The sequence below is a fragment of the Leptonychotes weddellii genome, chromosome 10 (genome assembly GCF_054177405.1).
Source record: "Leptonychotes weddellii isolate Sample4059 chromosome 10, ASM5417740v2, whole genome shotgun sequence".
Classification (NCBI taxonomy): Eukaryota; Metazoa; Chordata; class Mammalia; order Carnivora; family Phocidae; genus Leptonychotes; species Leptonychotes weddellii.
Genome location: NC_138378.1, coordinates 49,515,863 through 49,537,681, shown reverse-complemented (window position 1 = coordinate 49,537,681; position 21,819 = coordinate 49,515,863). Strand labels below are relative to the sequence as shown.

At 42.3% G+C, this 21,819-nt stretch overlaps 2 protein-coding genes across 3 annotated transcripts in view; both read left to right on the top strand.

Moving 5' to 3' along the window:
* IL1R1 (interleukin 1 receptor type 1) overlaps window positions 1-6,312 on the top strand; it is a 70,591-nt gene extending 64,279 nt beyond the window's left edge. Inside the window, 4 exon segments of the mRNA XM_081833344.1 lie at window positions 1,233-1,376; window positions 2,122-2,289; window positions 3,043-3,419; window positions 3,421-6,312. Of these exon segments, the coding sequence (XP_081689470.1) occupies window positions 1,233-1,376; window positions 2,122-2,289; window positions 3,043-3,419; window positions 3,421-3,462 (731 nt within the window). The 3' untranslated portion in view covers window positions 3,463-6,312.
* A 10,540-nt stretch (window positions 6,313-16,852) lies between these two features.
* IL1RL2 (interleukin 1 receptor like 2) overlaps window positions 16,853-21,819 on the top strand; it is a 38,740-nt gene continuing 33,773 nt past the window's right edge. Inside the window, exons 1-4 of one of the 2 annotated variants that reach the window (XM_081833343.1) lie at window positions 16,853-16,955; window positions 17,703-17,772; window positions 18,600-18,834; window positions 21,349-21,544. In XM_081833343.1, the coding sequence (XP_081689469.1) occupies window positions 17,715-17,772; window positions 18,600-18,834; window positions 21,349-21,544 (489 nt within the window). In that variant the 5' untranslated portion in view covers window positions 16,853-16,955; window positions 17,703-17,714. Of the gene's footprint in view, window positions 17,245-17,702; window positions 17,773-18,599; window positions 18,835-21,348; window positions 21,545-21,819 lie in introns of both variants that reach the window. The other variant, XM_031032491.2, reaches the window with a different exon arrangement.

Sequence of the window (21,819 nt, the reverse complement as noted above, 5' to 3'; positions counted from 1 at the left end):
AGTGTGGGTATATATTTGTGTGGGTATGTTGTGGGTAGATTTATTCTAAAAGTCATATGGAAATGTTAAGGGGCAAGAATAATCAAGGTGGTCTTGAATAAAAACAGCAAATCTAGAAGATTTACACTACAGGTACCATGATCTTGTGTGAAGCTACCATAATTAAGGCTATCAATGTGAACTATCCATTGGGCCAATTGGATATTGGTCTGGAAAATGGTATATCTCTTGATTCCTATTTCATACCTCAAATCAGCTGTAGATGGATCAAAGACCCAAACTGGGAAATTAAATATAATAGAGCTTTTAGATTCTCTTTTCTGGATGCCTACCTGACTCCTGACATTTAGAAGGCACTTTTTTCTTCTTTCTTCTCTACACTGCACCCCCTTACCTCTCCTTCACCTTGCCTCTCTGCCCTTCTGTAATCATTGGATGAATAATTAGGGAGTGAAGCTAGGAAAATGTGGAAGAGTGACACATTCTGTATGGCATCCCTATGCCCCTTTTTTCCTTTCCCCCAAACTTCAGCTTTCCTCACCTGACTCTTCTACACTCCAGAAACTTCTGTAGGCTTTTGAGTGACTTTGACTTGTTTTACTCTGAAGTGCTCTATCCTATGGGCTTTGGCATCTTTTCTGTGTTATTGTATATAATGGACCCTTAAACAAAATGGGAATTAGTAGCAGCAACACTCCCATTCCCAGTCAAAAACTCGAGTATAACTTTGAGTCCCCCCCGAACTTTACTACTGATAGCCTGCTGTTGACCAGAAGCATTACTGATAACATGAACAGTTAACACATATTTTCTATGTTATGTGTATTACGTAATGTGTTCTTACAATAAAGTAAGCTAGAAAAAAGAAAATGTTATTAAAAAATCATAAGGAAGAGAAAATACATTTACAGTAATTGTATTGTAAAAAAAACTGCATATAAATGGACCCACATAGTTCAAACCTGTATTGTTCAAGGGTCAACTGTATTATAATATTTAGGTGGAAATTTAATACAGTGCACCTCAGTTTTATAAAGTATCAATTCTAGATGACTTTGTATGTTAGTATGTTTTATTAAGTGATGATAATGAACTGGTTAATATTATCTGGGATTTAGGATTGCAGAGCCGTCCCAAAAATGGTTTCTCTGGGATGATAATATTTAATTTGGTATGCCCAAGTTTTTAATTCTTTTGTTTCTAACATATTTTTTTCCTCTTCTCCACAACAGTGCCTGATTTCAAGAAGCACACAATTGGTGTATTTGTCATGCTAACAGTAATAATTACATGCTCTGTTTTCATCTACAAAATCTTCAAGGTTGACATTGTGCTTTGGTACAGGGATTCTTGCTATGATTTTCTCCCCAGAAAAGGTACGATTTTGTATTCTATGCAATGTTTCCTTGTTGGAGAAAGGGGATAGTTAAGAGATGTAGAAGATAACTGAGAGGGTTTTTACTTAAATTTTAAAATGAAAAGTGGCATATACAAGCATAGTAGTTATTCTTATACATAATTGTAGTTTGGGGACTGAACAGACCGAATAGCATTGTTTTCCAAGTTACTGCTTTAGTGTTCATAATGGTGGGATAAACAGGCATTTAGAGCATTTGTTTGCAAATCCAGTTTGTATTGCTCAGTGCTGGTTAGGACATAGATGACCCCATGATCTGCCTTCAGAGGAAAGAAATGGCGATTTTCATGCATCAGGGAAGCTCTCACTTTCTCTTTTGTTTAAACCTTGCAAAAAATTTTAACACTACAATAATACATAAAAGGAAGAATGGATAGAATTCAGGGCTGAGACACCAGGGAAGAAGATAAGACCAGGGAGCTAAGGATAGTTCCCAGACCAAGAGGTAAAGAATCTCTGCACTTGAGGTGGCCATTGAGTAATAAAAGAATGCCTTCATAATAAAACACAATAAATAGAAACTTGTAGGAGAGAACCACTTTAAAAAGTTATTGTATTTTTGGTATTGCTGCTTCATTCATACCCTCACACACAAAAATTAATTTATTCTGAAATGCATGTTTGGGATACTGACTTTACCAAATCTCTTGGGTTTTTTTTGTTTTTGTTTTTTGGATCTAAATATTTTGCATTTTCCCCTCTAGATTCAGATGGAAAGACCTATGATGCATACATACTATATCCAAAGACCCTTGGGGAAGGGTCCACCTCTAACTCAGATATTTTTGTGTTTAAAGTCTTGCCTGAGGTCTTGGAAGAACGGTGTGGATATAAACTGTTCATTTATGGAAGGGATGCCTATGTTGGGGAAGGTAAGTGTGTCGTGGAAAAAAGTAAAAGTCTTTGTTGTAAAAATAATTGCTAAAGTTATGTTTCATCTTTCTAGAAGAACTGTGGCAAAGGTATACAGATTTGGCAGTTTTAAGAACCTCCTCGGTGGTGTGTGATGATGATTTTCACATCTATTAAATGCAAAGTACTTATTTTTCTCATATTTTGCTGGCACAAGAATTAACTAAGTTTTATTTAGTTTTGAAAAACTTCACAACTAGTTAGATCCAATAGTTACTTTACAACTGAGATAGCAAAATAGGGGTGGAAGAGATCAAATGGTTTAGGGTTTTAGAATTTCTACTGGAAGTATTCTGAGTCCTAAATGAAATATTCACCTTCTGTGGGTCAGGTTTTGAGCTGGTCTATAAAATCGGAAACTTCTTTCATCTTAATTAAGATGAGAAAAAAAGGGGGCATTTGGGTGGCTCAGTTGGTTAAGCGTCTGCCTTCTGCTCAGGTCATGATCTCAGGGTCTTGAGGTTGAGACCTGCATCAGGCTCCCTGATCAGCGGGGAGTCTTATTCTCTCTCTGCCCTTCCCCCTGCTCATGCTCTCTCTCTCTCTCTTTGTCTCTCATATAAATAAATAAAATATTTTTAAAAAGGATGGGATAAAAGAGCATTAGAAGACAAAAGGGATGGGGTGGGAAGAACCTTGTCAGGTTTTGATTTGGGAGAGAATGATTATTAATTGAAATTTTACTTACTCTTGCTGTTCTTCATGTTTTTCAGACATTGTTGAGGTCACTAATGAAAACATAAGGAAAAGCAGAAGACTGATTATCATTTTGGTCCCAGAAGCATCAGGATTGGGCTGCCTGGGGAATTCATCTGAAGAGCAGATAGCAATGTACAATGCTTTCATTCAGGATGGAATTAAAGTTGTCCTGCTCGAACTGGAGAAAATCCAAGACTATGAGAAAATGCCAGAAACCATTAAATTCATTAAGCAGAAACATGGGGCCATACGCTGGTCAGGGGACTTTAGAGAGGGATCGCGGTCTGCAAAGACAAAGTTCTGGAAGAACGTCAGATACCACATGCCAGTCCAGCGGCAGCCCCCTTCATCCAAACCCCAGTTTCTGTCCTTGGCCTCAAGGCCAGACTCTTAAAAAAACGCTGCAGAGGGAGGTGCAGGTGCCTCTCGGGTAGCAGGGAGAAGCTTGGCCCAGAGTTCCTTGGGTGACTCCTGTCTTTGGGCATTGCGGGCTGGGCTGTGCCCCCACTGAATATACAGTCATAAAATGCACCTGTAGCGTCCCTAATCCCTGAGGTCATCTGGAATCAGATTGTTAAGGGAGCAAAATGTGGTGACGATAGCAGGTCAGAGCAATTCACAACTGAGGGCTTGGAAATCCTTTTAGAAGGCAACAGATGCCCCGTCTGAATGTTTGCACTGCTGAAAACAGGCACCGGGACCGCGAATGAGAGGGAAGAACAAGCAGGAAATATTTAGCACCTATAAACGGTTTTATGAAGTTGTCTACAATCCAAGGGCGGGGCTGTGGCCCAGTCTGGGGATTGCCCGGTCCCTGGCCCCCCAATTGGCTTTCCTTGGCAGTGCTGCCGGCAAAGTGAGACTGGTGTTTCATAGAGGAGGGTAGAAGTATTGGAGAATTTTACATTTGCTTCCCACTTTCCATACGCATTGAGCAGCCAGCTGTCCGTTTCCAAAGACCGAGTTTCATGTTACAGACCTTTAAAATTCTCATTTCGGTGAAAAAAGGGATCCTGCAGGATTGCACGATTTTGAAATAACCTTAGCTTTTTGCTGGAGAGAGGAAATTTCAAAAGCAGGAGTAGCAGAGACCTGATCCAGCTCTGCATGCTTACACCCCCTGGAATGACCATTCTGTTCTACCTTCCTTTTCTGCGTTCCACTTGACTCATGGCTTCTTGGGAAGGACAACTTCAAGTCACTTCCTCTTTCCTCTGTGTCACACACCTGGCCCACGGATTAGCTGTCCATCATAAAGTGCAGCTCTAAGCTCCTCCTGCTCTTACTAAAACACCTCTGTGGGGTTTCTCCTGGTTGAGGAGCTAAAGCCCCCAGATTCCCCCAGTCCATCGGCACAGCTGTTCCCCTCACTGTCCTGCTCTGTGAGTTCTCAGGTCAGCCTCGTGCAACTTCACACCCGCCCCTAGGGCTCCCTCATCTCTGTTTCTCCTTCTTGTCTCCTCTGACCAGAATACCTTCTTGAATTTTCTCCAGCCGACCAGAGTTTTATGAAATTCAAAGTTTACTCCAACTCTGTTTCTCTAAGAGATTTCCCCAAGAAACTGCCCTAAGACACCAGCTGTCTCCTCTGAGTCTGATAGCACTTAGTCTGTTGGCTGTCACTTTATGAGAAGGCTGTTCTGCCTCGAACCAGAAATCCTGCTCCATGCCGGGGAGCCGGGGGGTGTGTCTCTCCTTGTCCGGGTGACTTGACAAGTAATTTGCCCACTTGACATAGATTTGGGTAGGGCTTTCTTGTTGAAAAATGTCCACAGATTATCATATTTAAGTTTTGCAATCATCCTAATTTTATAGAGAAAGCAAGTGACCTATTTTTTAAAAGTTATGTTCTTAGTCCTCTCAGACCTAGGGCTCACAACAGTGTTGCTGCCTTCGAATGTAATGTCTTGAACACTTGACTTCAGGTCAATAAATGTCCCCCTTCAGTCCTACCCCTGGCACTTTTGTGAGAAGAAATGGTTGTTTTCTAGGATGGTGGCTGAGTCTAGGAAGGCTTTCATTTAAGAAACCAAATTCTAAACTTTTGAGTGTTGGAATTTACAAAAATTATGGTTAGGTTTTCTGAAAAACATTTCTGCTTTCATATATTCTTTCCCAAAAGGTAATTATTTCTTAGTGACTTAAAAATGAAAGCAAGTTGGTTTTTTGGTATAGGAAAGTATTTTTTGAAACTTGATGATAGTCAACCCCGGAAACCCCGGAAAACTGCAAAGCCAAGTTCATGTGCTAGTTGCCCCATTTTTTTTTTTTTTACATTTTTAATGTTTAATGATATGGGTGAACACAGACTTATACAGTATATATTGCACCCCTCCCCGCCAAAGTGATCAGAGCCAAACAAAAACAGAGTTGAATGCCCTGCCTGTTCTCCTTCCACCTGCTTTCTCTTGGATCCGATCTGGCAGCGTTGAGTATTTGCACTGTTTTGGAACTGCCGGGTTTTGTTTTGTTTTTTTTTAAGTGCCTTATTTTTATTTGGCAGCACACACAGGGCTGGGGTGTGGGGCTGTCATGACCAAAAGGCCTATCAGATGCTTGCTGATGATTTTTAGTCTGTCATCTATAAAATACACTTGTGTGTGTAGTGCCAAGAAAGCCAATTCTGAAACTTAGACTTACAGCAAAGTTGGCCAGAAAGTAAAGAGCGGGGAGAACAACCAGGAATTGCCAGTGGCATTGCATCTGGAATTTAGGGAGGGACAAGAGTCAAGGGATGTGCCCGGAGCCAGGAGGAGCCCCGACAGGAAAGCGCATGTCACTGTGTCACTCCCATTTCCCAGTGGAGGATTCTGGAGGAAGGAGCTATACTCCTAGTTCTTTGGGCACTTCCTTTGTTTTATTGTTTTCCCTGAACACCTCTTTTATGCTCTTCCTTTCAGGCCTTCCCCATTGATTAGATTTCACTGCATTATCTGATGGTGATTTTTTTTTGGTCAGCCTAAGTGTTTGGAGGAAAGTTTGCCAACAAAGCCTTTCGCTTCCAGTTGTGAAAACTGGCTTAGCAGAATTTGTATTTTCCTTCTCCTACCCCTCTTTGTGTATTTGTGATAGAAGAAAAGGTATTGAGCCATTTTTTTTCCAGTGGTGTTTTTGATAAATTATATTTTTACTGGTTAATGATGAAGGGTTTTTGGAAACTTGTTTGTACAATTGTGAGCAGATACCAAGTATTTTTATATAGTAAAACTCCAGATCCATGTACAGCATATATCACTGGTCGATGGACTGAACTTATTTTCCAATAAAATTGGCAAAACCTGGTATTGAGTATTCTCATGAAAATCTGTTTCTGCACCAGCCCTGTCCTGGGCTCACTGGGCCACACTCCCACATCTGATACAGGATGAGGACCCCCGTGCTGCCTGGGGAATTCAGAGGCCATTAGCCAACCAAGGAGCCATGAATCCCATCTGTAGCCTCAACTGCAGTCCACTTGTTTGCTTGCTTTTGAAATGGATTAAAATGTGAGGTTTTAAAAAAATTATTCACCCTTTACCAGTCCAAAAAAAGATAAGGGCAACATTTGTATGGACTTTCTCACATTTTACAAAAGGTTTCCGTTGATTTTCTCCTTTGACCCAGGAAGTGAACGAAATCTGCAAACATGGTGTCCACGATGCAAGCTCGCAATGCTCATGAACTCCAGGGATCAGAGAGGCCCGCACCGTCCACGCGGCTCTGTTCTGACCTCACAGCTGTTCTCACAAGCGGGTGGCCCTGGCAGAACCCGGGGAGCAGGCCTGGGGGAGGCAGTCAGCTCGGAGTCTGAGGGCCCACCCTAGATCCTGCCTTCTCCTTGGTGTGCAGACTTGGACAAATGATTTGAGCCCCAGTTTCCTCACCTATAAACTGGGTATAATATCTCCTTCGTAGAGCTATGTAAGGATTAGAAAGATGAGGTATATTCTGACAGGCACCGTGCCTAGCATACAGCAGATCCGCAGGAAATGGGAGCTTGGTTAGTAGCAATCTATGAATAAACTTGGTCGTATTAGAATCTGCAAATAGAATGGAGTTGCATAAGAGCATCTGCAAACCAGAAGTTGCAGCTGACACCGAGGGAGGTGGGAAGTCAAGCAATTAGAAGAATAAAGTACAAATGCTCAGATGAATCTGTGTGACTTGGAGGCCAGGAGCCCTGCTCCCGTCAGTCCCGGCGTTCCTGTGTCACCGAGGTCCGGTGACTGATGCTCATTCACACTGACTCTCTGCTTCCCCGGGGATTTCAAGGGATGTCTGGTTTCTAAAGAAAGGGATTTCACACGTTCCTGAAGGATTTTTCAATAAAAATGAAAAAAATGCAAGAACTCCTGAAAATTTCAGGATAAGCTATCCAGAAAGCTATCCGGAAAACAATTTCTCACTGGAAAAATTCAGAAAAGTTTTCACCAGATTTTGGTTATTTTACCAGTTAATATATATTTTAGCAAACAAAAATGTCAATGCTAACAACCATTAAAAAAAACCATTTAAAAGTGGGTTTTTTTTTTTTTTTGTCATGAGAATTTTTATTCTCTTTACCAAATAACTTGCCCAGAATAGGGTTTTGTTTTGCTTTGTTTTTTGTTTGCTTTTTGGTCTTTGGAAATGTTTCTCAGTTGGGGTGCTATCTGGTGGAAAAATTCCTGGTTATAAATTCCTGTACTGTCACAGTTTTGAAGCTAGAACAAAGCACTTTGTTTACAAAGGTTGTTTTGTACCTCTGTTTTCTCATCTGTGAAATAGGACTTCCTGTGTTTCGAGGTTTTACATGTGGAAAGCCTCTGTCCAGAATCTGAGAGAGAATCTCAAAATATATTTTTTAAAAATTTTACCATTTGATCAGATAAAACAAACAAAATTCATTTATCCAAAATGTATCTTTTTCAGATTCTGGGGTTTTGGTTGTGGAGGGAGAGGAAGGTTCCTTTTTCACCAAGATAAGATACACAAATAGATCACGACTTTAGCCAAAATTCATAAAATAGGAAAAGTAGATTACACATGAAAATGTACATAAGGAGATAGGTAAGAGGGACCTTCTTTTGGTTTACCAACATTTATTTTACAACCTATATGAGTGTGTGTGTGTGTGTGTGTGCGCGCGCACACATACTAGTTTTAGGGAGAGGAAGAGTTACAGGAAACAGAGAACACTATCCAAAGTGAGTATTAACATTTCAAAACAAAAAACATGTTCATCTTAACACATGTTGCTCAGGTTTTGGCTGATTAAAGCACGTAGGCCCTGTGTGTTCACCTCAAACTTGCAGCCCCAACATTAACACGGCAGTCGGAGATTTGTAGCTGTGAGACCAGTTGAGCCTGTAGCACCTGAATCTAGACGCACAGGATGCTGTTGACTTCTCTAGGCCTGTGCTGGGAATTGGGACATTAATTTACTCAGAGTGAAAGTCAGTGAAGCTTGTTTTTCTCAGAACCTTTGACCTGGAAGTGATCCCAAGTGTCACTTGGTTCACCCTTCTGGGTCTGGGACGAGCGGCACTGATACCACTCCACAGGGTTCCCTGGTTTTCCTTTCACTAAATATATCCTGAGAGAGAGAGACTCCCGGGACTTCCGGGGTGGGCGGGGCATTGCATGCGGAACAGCTCCCGAGGGAACCCATTTCCGCTTTTGCCCTGCGGTCAATCCTGCCTGGCGGTGGCTCCTTTTTTTTCTCCTCAGCCTTCTAACGTCACTCGTCCTGCTTGGCCTGAGACAGTCCAGCTTCTCGTCGCCTTCACGGCTGTGCACAGTGGCCATCTGCTTGAACACTATTGTTAGAGGACATCCCGTAATCCTGCCTTCTTCGGATTTCTTGTTTCCTAAAATTGGACTCCATGTCCTCCCTCAAATTCCCAAACGTAGGGGAATTATTTTTGCTCTCAAGTTTATTTTTGGATTGTTTTAAAGGTGCTAATTATGTGCCTCACATTATACTAGACGCTGAGAACATTTCAGAATCAGAAAACACTTAAATCTAGCCAAAGAGAGGAGTGTGAAGAGAAAGTACTTCAGGAAATGAACTCGTACTGTAGAAGGTCTTAAATCCCTGACTAAAATATCTGCTCTTTATCATTCAGAGATGGTATTAGGGAGTTATTGGAGATTTTGGTTGGGAGGACATTTGAGAAATGTTGGCTGGGAGACATGATGATGCAGGGGAATTAGGGAGTAAAAATTTAGGGAGGCCTAGCCAGTGAGGATAGTAATCCCTCTGCAAGTTGATGGTATTAGAACCATTTTTCTTTTTTTTTTTTTTTAAAGATTTTATTTATTTATTTGACAGAGACAGAGACAGCGAGAGCAGGAACACAAGCAGGGGGAGTGGGAGAGGGAGAAGCAGGCCTCCTGCTGAGCCGGGAGCCCGATGTGGGACTTGATCCCAGGACCCCGGGATCATGACCCGAGCCGAAGGCAGTCGCTTAACCAACTGAGCCACCCAGGCGCCCTAGAACCATTTTTCTTAAATGAATTTAAAAAAACATTTTGTATTATGGAAACAATATTGGTTTGAGAGAATGTAAAAATTTCTGAAAAGTACAACTAGGAAAAAAGTCACTCATAACATTACAACTTAAAAATAATTACTAATGGGACGCCTGGGTGGCTCAGTTGGTTAAGTGCCTGCCTTTGGCTCAGGTCATGATCCCAGGGTCCTGGGATCGAGCCCCACAACAGGCTCCTTGCTCAGCAGGGAGCCTGCTTCTCCCTCTGCCTGCTATTCCCCCTGCTTGTGTTCTCTCTCTGACAAATAAATAATTACAATCTTAAAAAAATAATTACTAACATTTTAAACAAAGATTTTATTTATTTATTTGAGAGAGAGAGTACGAGAGAGGGAGAGAATTAGCATGAGCGGGGGGATGGATCCCAGGACTTGATCCCAGGACTCTGGGATCATGACCTGAGCTGAAGGCAGATGCTTAACCAACTGAGCCAACCAGGCACCCTTAATTACTAAGATTTTATCGTTTTCCTACTGAAGTAACTGAGATCATTTAATATGTGCAGTTTAATCCCCAACTTTTTTTAACTTAGTAAAAATATTTGCCCACATTACTATTATTTGAGATGTGGTCTATGAGATGAGTGATGATTAAGCCTATCAAATGGACGGTCCATAATTTAGCTTTACTGCTTTGTTTGGACATCTAGACTATTTCCAGTTTTTAGCCATTGGTTGTGAAAATGAAATAGTCAACGTTGCCTAAATATCTTTGTCCACTTCCTTCATTATTTGCTTAGCAGAGATTCCTAGAATTGGTGGGCCAGAGGGCACTGGACCTTTTCAGGTTCTTCACTAATTGAATTTCATAGAGACATTTGTTCTGCCTTCCCACAGGAAGTATGTGGCACTGAAAATACTCATTTTTAAATCCTCATCAACTTGATAGACAAAAAGGGTATCCTTTGTGATAAATATTTCTTTGTAAGTTAAACAGTGAAGTCAAAAGTTTCACTTGGCATTGACAGTTCCTGGGGGGCGATCCTTACCCGCAAATTCATTAAGACTCTCAGCTAATCAGCAAGAGGGCTGAGAATATAGCCCAGATGTTCCGGCTCCCAGATACATGATCTTTTTAACCAACCACTGTTAACAGATGACATTGACTAGGGATAAATGTAAGACCCTTCACTTCAATAAAGGAAGTGTGTAAGCACAGGTGCAGATAAGATGGCTTAGCAGCAACAAAAGTGAAAAAAATATTTAGGATGTTCGTGTACAATAATTCTAGAATGAATGAATGAGCAATGTGGGGGCAAAATAGCATACAAGTCCAGCCAGAGCAGAGGTTATATCGAAACAAGTCTAACATTTAGAATTGCAGCGATGAAGGTCCCACGTCCTCCATGTTTCAGAGGCCAGGAGACAAGCCAGCAGCTGAGTGGCCTTGTGGCCTGGTGGAGTCTCTGATGTCAGGTACTTGGTCCAGAGAGGAGGATCGTTGTAGGAACATCAGCAACATTAGATGTGTGGCAATGTGGAAGACTAGGTTCTTCTTTCTATCGACCCAAAGGGTATAACCCTAAGTGGATGAGATTTCCTCCTCCCACTCAGAAGGATTGATTTGCTAGTAGGCCTACAATTTGGAATGGACTGCCTTAGAGAGAATGAATTCCTCCCAGTCTAAGCTAAGCAGGGATATGAAGAAATCCAAACACCAGATGTGAGATTAAACCAGGTGACGTATAGCAGGTGTCTCTAGTTGGGGGCTATGCCTGAGCCAAATCAACTGGTGCTGGGCGGGTGTGGGGGATGCTGCTATGATTGTGTGCGTGTGTGGGTGTATAACATAAAAGTCCTTAAATTGTGAGGGCTTAAAAGTGTTGATGATTGCACCATGTGGTGCCCCATGTATAGGAGGGTGCTTAATACTCTACCCAAGAGACAGCCAAACTGTAGGTTCTATTCCAACCCTGTGATTTTGTGATTCTCTGAATCAGACTGAAGATAGACTGAAATTGAGAAAGAACAGAGAGACATTCAAATGTACCCCCAAATGGGTCCCCATGTGTTCATTTCTACCAACATAGACCTAGACCTAGCCACATCACCTCTTCTTTGGTGTACTCCGGTAGCCTCCTACCTGGAGCCATGTTTCTCCTCTTGCTACCCCGCTCCTCATAACCAATTCTTCATACAGCATCCCGAGTAAATTTTCTTTGCTTTTTCATTGAAGTATAGCCTACATTTGGAAAAGAGAACATACGGGAACAGCTCCATGAAGTTTCACAGACACAATATATCCATGCTGCCAGCATCTAAATCAAGAAAGGAAGATGCCCAGCACTGGGACATCTCCATCATGTGCCCCCTCAAGACACTTACAGCCCCTGCCTCTAGGGGAACCACCATTCTGACTTTCAACAGCATAGATTAATTTTTCCTGGTTTTGAAATTTATGTAAGTGGAGTCAGGTAGCATGATGTCTTTTTTAAAATCTATTTTCTTTTGCTTGATATTATATATATATATACATACATATATATATATGTATGTATATATATGTATATATATATATGAGATTCATCTGTGAGATTCATCCATGTTGCTGCCTGTATTTGTGTGTAGTTCCCCCTCATGGCTCTCCAGTATTTCATTATGTGAATCTACCACACCTGTTTTACCTGTTCTATTGTTGATGGGCATTTAGGTAATTTCCAGTTTTTGACTGTTATAAATACCACTGCTGTGAATATTCTGGCAAATGTCTCTTTTGTGAACATATGCATGCATTTCTATTTGGAGTATCCCTCAAAGTGGATTTGCTGACTTAGCTTCAGAAAATAGTACCAAATAGTTTTCCTAAGTAGTCATGCCAGTTTGTGCTCCCACCAAGAGTAGGCAACAGCTCCTGTTGTCCCACATCCTTGTCAACACTTAGTAGCGTCAGTTTTTATAATTTCAGTCATTTTGATGGGCTTTTGATGATCAACATGACATTTAAGAAATGTAAATAAGATTATATCTCTTTTCTGCTTTGGACCTTCTAATAGCTTTTAATTTTACCTAGAATAAAATCTAACCTTCTTTTTATTGCCTATGGGCCTGTGTATGGTCTAGCTCCAGCCTACTCTGTGACTTCTTTTACCCAGGGTTCCTGTTGATTCACTCTATTCAGGTCACACTGGCTTCATCTGTGTTATCTCGAAATGTGCAAACACTCTCCTCCTTCAGAGATTTTATACTAGCTGTCCCTACTAGAAGGAGAAGTCTCTCCCCCGATAGCTACCTGGGTGGGCTACTTGTCATCACTCGGGTCTCAGCTACGGGGTCCCTTCCTTAGTGAAGCCTTTCCCAACGTTCTGTCATTTCATCATATTTCATATCCTCTCTGGTTCTCACCAGCTTGAAACCATCTCTTACTCAGTGATTCTCCCATACCTATTGTCCCCCCACTCCACACACCAGCCACTGGACTGTAAGCTCTGAGAGGATCTGTCGTCTTCTCTACAGCTGTTTCCAGCACTCAGGATGTCTTCCGGTGCACAGTGGGGGTGGTGTGAATACTCAGCAAGTGAGCGAAACAGCTGATCATGGGGCTTGGGGGAGAGGGCAGGCACGGGACCTCAGGAAACCAAAGGCTGTCTCCCTGCTGCTTCTTCCGTCTCTGGAAGTTCACGTCATCCCAGCAACAAAAGCCTGCCACAGCATTGCTCGTGTAGATTTCAAGTCTCCCAGAGAGGACAAATGTGAGAATGTAAGAACCTTAAAGATATAAAGATCTGGGCAGAACCTCCACCCCCTCACTCCAGCCTAACCTGGGTTTCAGAGCATTTGTCCATTACACGTGAACATATTTCTGCTTCATTTTCACTGAGAAACTTTACATGCAGGTTCCATTCAGTGGGAAACTATCAGATATTTAACTAGAACACAGAAAAGCCACTGCACATTATATAAAGTGTGCATTCATATATGAGACCTTTAATAAAAATCATTGCCCTGCTACTCTTAGGTAGCTGCATCACATCATTGTCTGAGGATTGAAGGTAAAATTCAACCAAGCTGAACTCAGCAATGCCTCCATCATCCATAGATTGTTGCTTTACCCCTGCTTGTAGGATGAGGCAATGAATCTGTGGAGGGATTCTTTCACTTCATAAAACAAACAAACAAAACAAAACAGCCAAACAAAACAATTGGAAAGAGTCCATTACCCAAGGCTTGTGCCTAATGGCATAAACTTCCCAGAATGTTCCCATTGCAAAAATGTCTGCAGTTGGGAAAGACTGTGAGGAGGAGGAGTCAGTGGGAGGATGAGGATAAACTGCATGCTCATCAAACATCTGTTGCTGTCAGGAACTCAGCAAGGAGGTTTTTACAAACGTCATCTCTGCAGAGTGGGTCTAATCATCCCTATTCTATAGATCAGGGGCACCGCTGGTGTTTGAATTCCCAGGCAGGGACAGGGCAGCGAGATACATCTGTGCCTCCCTTTGAAGGCAACTACAGGAGACATCAGAGGTAGGACTTAATGAGCTCTCTGCAAATGGACAAGATGAAGATAAACAACCAGGTGGGTAAAAGGGCAATACACAAAAGGAAATATCACAGAAACACACACACATGGCTAATGAACATAGGCAAAGATGTCCCATCTTACCAGTAATTAGAGAAATGTAAAGTAAAATCACAAGATCACAAGATAGCTTTCTGCATCACTGGGCTGGCGAAACTGGCAACATGGAAAAGTCTGTCTGACATTACCAAATATTGACAAGAACATGAAAGGATGAAACTCTTATCCTCTAAAAGATGCTAATGTGGAGAAAATGAGGGATTTTTCTAATATAGTCAAAGATACACCTACCCAAAGATGCTGCAATTTTACTCCCTAGATAACCTCTCAAAAATCCACACAAGAGAACATTACAAAAATCTTTACTGCAGCACTATTTTTTTTTTAGAGGAAGTGGGGTGCAGGGAAAGGAAGAAGGAATCTTAAACAGGCTCCATGCCCAGTGTGGAGCCTGTCTCCCAACCCTGAGATATGACCTAAGCCAAAGTCAAGAGTCTGACGCTTAACTGACTGGGCCACCCAGGCGCCCAACCACAACATTATTTTTAAGAGCAAATATAAATTTGAAACAATGTCCAAAGGAGATGGATACATAAGTTGCAGTACATTAATACAATGGAATATCCATACAGTAGTGGCCTTGCATGAACTAGAACTATACTTCTCAAAATATTTGCATATCATATTTTATATTGCTTAAGGGACACACACACACACACACACACACTGATCAGAAAGGTAAGCACTAAAGAGGATAATGAGTTTGGGTGGTGGGAGAAACACATATACAGGAAACTTGGTCATTGTGATTTCTGAGGCTGGGTCTTGCTCCCATGACTTATGACTTGTTTTGAATTACTTAGCTGTTAACTATTGCATGATGCACATTTAAAAGGAAAATTTTAAATGTGAAAATCAGAGAAGAAGAATAAAGTGATTGAATTCAGGAAGTTCCTGCATAAAACAGCAATTTTCTCATGACTATAACAAAGCAAGCCTCGAAGCTCCATGAATAAATTGTTTTAATTTCTTCCTCCCCTTTTCTCATTAGCAAACAATGTTATCAGGTTTCTCCAAATTTTTAAGGTAATTGAGAGCCTGCAATAATGTTTTGGTTTTCTGTTGTTTTTAATTATGAAGTTTATAATCCCGCCCCACCTCTGCCCCCCATCAGTTCTGCCTTCAAAGCCATGTGGTTTGCTCTCCCTGTATCAGGAAACACACTTGGCATAGAAAACATCCTTCAAAGTCTTAAGTTTCCGGTCCAGAGCCTCACCAGTAAAAGGAAATACCAGAAATGTCCCACAGGAGGTGCTGCCGGGAGGCTGGGGTGGCTCGTTGAAACTTCATAAGCTTTGGGGCAACTATACTGATTGGACTTGGCCCTCACACCTATATTCAAACGATAAAAAAATAAGATACGGTCCAAATTTGTTCATAAGGTAGAAACCTGAAACAGACAATGAAAATTAAGAAAAATTTGGAAATAACTTTTAACACTGCTTATAGTAGTTCTGTATGTGAGTCACCTGATGGTTTTCATAATAACACCTTTGTTTTGTTTTGGGTGGGGCTGAGGCTTGCAAAATGTGTATGTACAGAGGAACCTCATTTAATGCTGATGTTAGGGAAAAGTAATAAAGATCTCCATTTATAGCTTAGCAAAGGGGTCCTCAAAGTGTGAGAGCCCTAAGGGTCCCCAAGATCTGTGAAATCGTTTTGATTTCACAATAATACTCAGACCTTATTTATCTTTTAAATTCTCATTCTATCCGCTGAGTATAGCGGACTTTTTCAGAGGCTGCCCAGCATGTTACATCCTAAGGGATTTGATAGAGAAGAAGGTATGGGAATCCAATTGTCTTTTATTAGGTCACACACCAAAGAGATTTGCAAACACTAAGTAGGGGTATGTGGTAGTACGTAGAACAATATAACTTTTCTCAATAATTTTGTTTGTTTTGGAAAGTTCAGTTATTTTTCATAAGATGTACGCTATTTATGCTAACATTTATGTTAAGTTTATTGTTGTTATTTAAAATAAATAAGAACATAAATGTTTTACATGCTCTCCATTTTAATTTCTAATATAGTAACTATTGACAGACATAACCCACATAAACAAGCACTTTGGAATCCTCAATAATGTTTAAGACTGAAGAAATGTGCAAACAATCCACTGGCCTCGGCCGTCACAGAAAGCGCTGCTGGCAATGCAGATACTGAACTCCTGGCCTGTTCCTCTGGTTGCCCCCCCCCCCCCCCACTGTCTCTAAAACCACAAAGACCACCAGATAGAGCTTGGCTGGGAATCTGCTGAATGGAGATGACATTTTATATATATTTTCTAAGTCCCAGCGCCCCTCAGGGGGATCTCTCTGGGGGTGTTTTCTGAGGGCTAGCGCAACAGTCCTGTTTGATATCATCTTATTTGGAAAATCAGACAGGACCAGACTTCGTGCTCCAGGTAGTTCAGGATCACACTGGGATGTCTGCTCTACAGAAGTTGACAGCACGACTCAGGCAGATAAAGGCTATTCCTTGGAAGCCACTTGGGGGCATTCTACATAGGCCAAGAAGGGCATGTAATCACTGCTCAGATGAGGTTTGGAAAGGAAAGAATTCGTTTACGGGGATAATTTGGAATAGATTTAAGCAGACATGACTGCCCATGAAAGACGTGTTAGCTGCCAGAAAATCAGGTAACACGCCTTTAAACCCACTTCTTAGTGTGATGCCACCGTTCCTTCCTACGCAACCCCTGGGGGAAGGTAGGCCTGCCCTGCCCACGGTGGCAAGGAAGTAGCGTGGTATGGAAACGCCTCACCTGGGTTCGGTGCCTGTGCGCTGGATTCTCCACTTTCCAAGATCCTGCGCGCTCCAGTCCCGTCGGGCAGGTAGGCGCCGGTTGGGAGTGTGCGGCTGAGCCAAGCGGGTGGGACCCCGACCCCCGGAAAGGTGTGGAGGGAAAGAGGTGGCTGGCAAACATGTGCGCGACCGACCCGGAGGCTGGAGATCGGGACGCCGGGGCACCCCCGGGCCGGCTGGGCGACCTTGGGGGAGCGGGTTCCGTCTCTGGGCGAAGGCGTGCAGCTCCCGTCTATACCTGCCGGTCCGGCGGCGCTCCGGCTTCCTCTCTCTTTCCTGCCGGCCTTTGCCAGGTCGGCCTAAGAGGGCTTCTCCCAGGTGAGCCGGTGGTGGGGCTCCGTTTGGACCGCCGGGCCCAGGGGGACCCCGAGGCTAAGGACGCGCAGGGGAGGCTACGCGCGACGACGCGCAGGTGGGGATCCGGGGTGGGTGGCGTGTCTCCCACCGGGCGCAGGACGCAGACCCTGCCTCGCTGCCAGACAGGGGCGACGGCGCATCCCGGGGGCTGGGGGCCTCCCTCCTGCTGCCACCCTACCATGACTTTCTGTCCCCGGGCCCCGGACCTCCCAACCCCTCCCTCTGATCCCTCTTCCAGCCGGGATTCAGGAGGTTCGGGCGGGGAGGCGGGAGTCTTTGGGGGCACGTCGGGCTAATGTGGGGCCAGAGTTGGAGGGCTCCCCACGAAGAAAGGGAAGGCCAGGGGCCTGGGTTAGGATCTCTGAGATTCATTGTCGCCGCTGTGCCCCATCCCCTCCCACCTTCTCTCTTCCTGGTAGCCCAACAGGGGGATGCTGGCCTTGGTGCTCTGCGGAGTGTCCCTCGCGCTTCCACCCTTTGTCAGAGCAGGTATGTTCGGCTGCCTCGGAGGCCACCCTCTCCTACCTGCCTCCCTGTGGCTCTGCGAGAGCCCCTGTGCAGACCCCTGGGAGATCGCATGACACCCGAGCCTTGTGGTTACACTTACCCTAGGGGACCAGGCAGAATTCCGTCCGAATGCGGAAACAGCAAGTTTCAGTTCCCAACATCTGATGCTCAGCCCCAGTGTCACGTTTGAGTTTTGAGATGACTTTGGTGGGGATGGGGGTGGGGGAATAGGCAAATTTGGAAGTCTTGAGTCAAAATGCTCAAATGGATATAATACTATTTTATATGACAGAGGGTCATTTTATGACCCAGGGTAAAAACACAGAAACCATCAACACAGCAGATTTCTTCTAAGAAGAAACAGTTTCTTCAAAGCAATTCAGTAGAAACGAACTTTAAAATGAGCAGATTTTTTTCAACAGTCCTTTTTGGGATGGTATACTTACACCTTTTAGTGAAGACAGAGTGAAATAGCTGGGTGGCAGAGCAGAAAGCAATGGGACAAGGAGGGCTTGGAATAGGAACGTTTACTCTGAAGGAGGAGGATGAAGGGATTCAGGGTCTTAGAAAAGAATGGACAGAGAGAAACCATTCCAAATGGGGAGGATGAGTCAGTGTGTTTTATGAACACATTTGAAGGACTTCCAGTTATGCTTTCAAATCAGCAGACTATTTTAGGGAACTCCCACACTGAGAAAACTCTCCAGTAAAATTTTAAGTTGGATAGAAAATTAAAGAGGCATTTGTTAAAACTAATAATCAGTAACGCTAGAGTTCTCTTTCATGATTTCCCCCCTTTCTTTCCCTAGATGCATGCAAGGATGTTAGTATGCAAAACGAGGCACCTTCAGCAGGCCAGCCTTTTGCTTTTAACTGTACGCACCCGCCACTAACATCTGGGAAAGTACGTGTGACATGGTATAAATATCCTAACAAAATCCCAATATCCAAAAACACACAGTCTAGAATTCACCAGGAGCAAAACTGGATTTTGTTTCTCCCCCTGACACAGGAGGACTCTGGGATCTACCAATGTGTTATAAAGTAAGTTTCTCATTTAAAATAGAACTCTCTCTCTCTGTCTGTCATATATATATATATATATATATATATATATATATATATATATATGTAAAAATATATAATGTTACAGTTATATACATATACAATTCTTCTAGGAAAATTCTTAATAAACTCTTAATAAACGTAGAAAATTCAGGGAGAAGAATAAAATACAGTTTTATAATTGTTACCAGATGGTTTCCAGTGAACATATTTTAAAACAGAACAGACTTATAAAGCAGTCGTTGGAACATGAGATGCATCTTTTCCCATTGGAATGAGGCCACAAGCCAGGCCAGCTTAAAAACCTCTTTCTCCCAATATTATTGCTACCTTCTTTCTTGGAATTTGGGAAGTGTGTGTGACAGGCGGCACAACCAGATAGGAATAAACCTCCTTTGAGCACCTTTTTGTAAGGGCTCTGTGATAGGAACTTGAGTGACTCAGCATCAGCTATGTTCCAGGCTCCATGATGAGCCCTGTGCTAGGAAATAGTGTAGGTGAGTGGCACAGATCTGGTGGGAGACAGTTGAGCCTGGTGGGGGCTGCGGTGAGCCAGAAAGCATTTGTCCCACCAAAGGCAGTGGTCTATTCAGCTCAAGTCCATTTTCCAGTTTTTCAAGGGAACCTGGAAATTGCGTTTGTGTGTGTGTGTGTGTGTGTGTGTGTAACTTTTCAATAAGCTTTGTGTGTGTAGCTTAAATAAAACACATTCGTGGATAAATTTTGCCTAAGGCCCTCAATTTTGTTACCCTCCCTTACTGATGTGCTCGTCCTTAACAAATTATTCAATAAATTGGAATCTTGATATTCCTATCTGTAAAATGTCAGCCTGATAGAGTTGAAGGGAAAATTAGTGGAGATGATGTGTGAGATAGGTACTCCAGGAGGGTGGTTGTGCTCTCCCTCTGCTGCTTTGTCTCTGTGGTCTTTGCCTCTGCCTGTCAGTGTTACAGAAATGGGAGAGGTCATGAGCCCCTATTTCCTGACTCCTTCCCAGGTGCTGACGTCTTGTGGTGGTCTGCTGTCTTGTGTGACTCTAGGTTATGAAGTAAGAGGGGGGAGATTGTACCGCACACAAATTCCATCCGGATGTCTAGGCTGGATTTGAAATACTTAAATCTGGGAGCTGTAAACAGGGAAAGATAACCTTTCATAGAAGGTAGACATAGATGCTATCCGTCATGAAATAAATGTGAATTCTCACAAATCTTTAACATACAGAGATGATACATACCTAGTAAATTGTGTATTTTTACTTTGAAGTAATTTCAAATTCACACAAAATTCGCAAGAATAGTATAAAAAAGTCCCATCTACCTTTTATCTAGATTCCTCTTATTTAACGTTTTGCCACATTTACCTTATAATTCTCTCTCTCTCTCCATATGCAACTGACCCTTGAACAACATGGGTTTGAGGTTCACAGGGCCATTTATACACAGATATTTTTTGATAAATACAGTACATTACTATAAATGTATTTTCTCTTCCTTATGGTTTTAACATTTTCTTCCTCTAGCTTACTTTATTTAAGAATACAGTATATAATACACATAACATACAGAATATGTGTTAATCCACTGTTTATGTAATCAGTAAGGCTTCCGGTCAATGGTGGGCTATTAGGAGTTCAGTTTCAGGGGAGTCAAAAGTTCTATGCGGATCTTCAACAGCGCAAGGGATCCGGTGATGCCCCTAACGACTGAGTTGGTCAAGGGTCAACTCTATATGTATATTTACATGCAATAGTTTTTTCTAAACCATTTTTTCCAAAATAGTTTTTGGGGATTTCTCCAAATTTTGAGTTGTATGCATCCTTAGCCTGGAGTAATTCAATGTGCTATTTGCTATCAACAAGAATATTCTTGTACATAATCACAGTATAGTTATCCTACCCATCATGCAATATTTTTATCTAATTCCCCATTCATACGCTAATTTTGTCAATTGTCTCGATTTTTCTTTATAATTTTTTTCTTTCCTTTCCGGGAGAGGGTCCAATCTGGCCTCATGAATTGCACTTGGCTGTCATGTCTTTTCAGTCTCTTTTCATCTGGAATAGTTCCTCCATCTGTTCTTCACGACATTGACATTTTTAAGGAGTACAGGCGATTATTTTATATACTAGCCCTTAATTTGGGTTTGCCAGATATTTCTTCACGCGTAGGTTGAGGTTGAACCTTCTCGGCTGGAGTACCACGTTAAATCGTTTGTGTCCTCTTCGGACAACACACCCCGAGGCTCACGGTGTCCATTTGCCCCTCACTGGTGCTGTTCAGCCTGATCCCTTGGCCATGGTGTGGTCCTGCATTTCCACAATAGAACTATTTTCTTTTCTTTTGTAATTAATGATTTCTGAGACGCATCCTGCCTTGGCTGAGGTAGGGCATTTGCACGGTATCTTGATGATTTGGCAAGATTGGAAGATGCACAGCTTCATTTGATTTGTGGTTGTTTGAGTTTTTGAGGTTTCAATTTGTCATTTTCTTACAGCAGCACAAACACCTGTCACAGAATCCCCGTAAACCTCACTGTATTAAGAAAATACTGGTGTGGTGTTTCTGGAAATGGCCAGCTGATTTTATCGGATGAATACAGACAAATATTACATGCTGGAAGGGACGACAGCCTTACCTGTCATCTGAACTTCCCACAGAGTTGTGTTTTGGATTCCCTAAAGTGGTATAAGGTAAAACACAAAATGATTTTCCTATTGCTATTTTTCTTCTTCTTTAAAATTTACTTGCTTTTTGGTTCAAGTTGGATCTTTTAAGGCAGAATTGGTAAAGAGATTTGTGTACCTGAGACAGATTTGTTAGCCTATTGCTACTGATAATTTTACCCTGCTAATTATTGTTTTTAAAATTAATGGTTATTACAGCCTTGTAATATTTTGTTACTTGTGTTCACCATCTCCCCACAGTTACAGTTTTCAGACTCTCCTTGGTTATTCTTTTTTTTTTT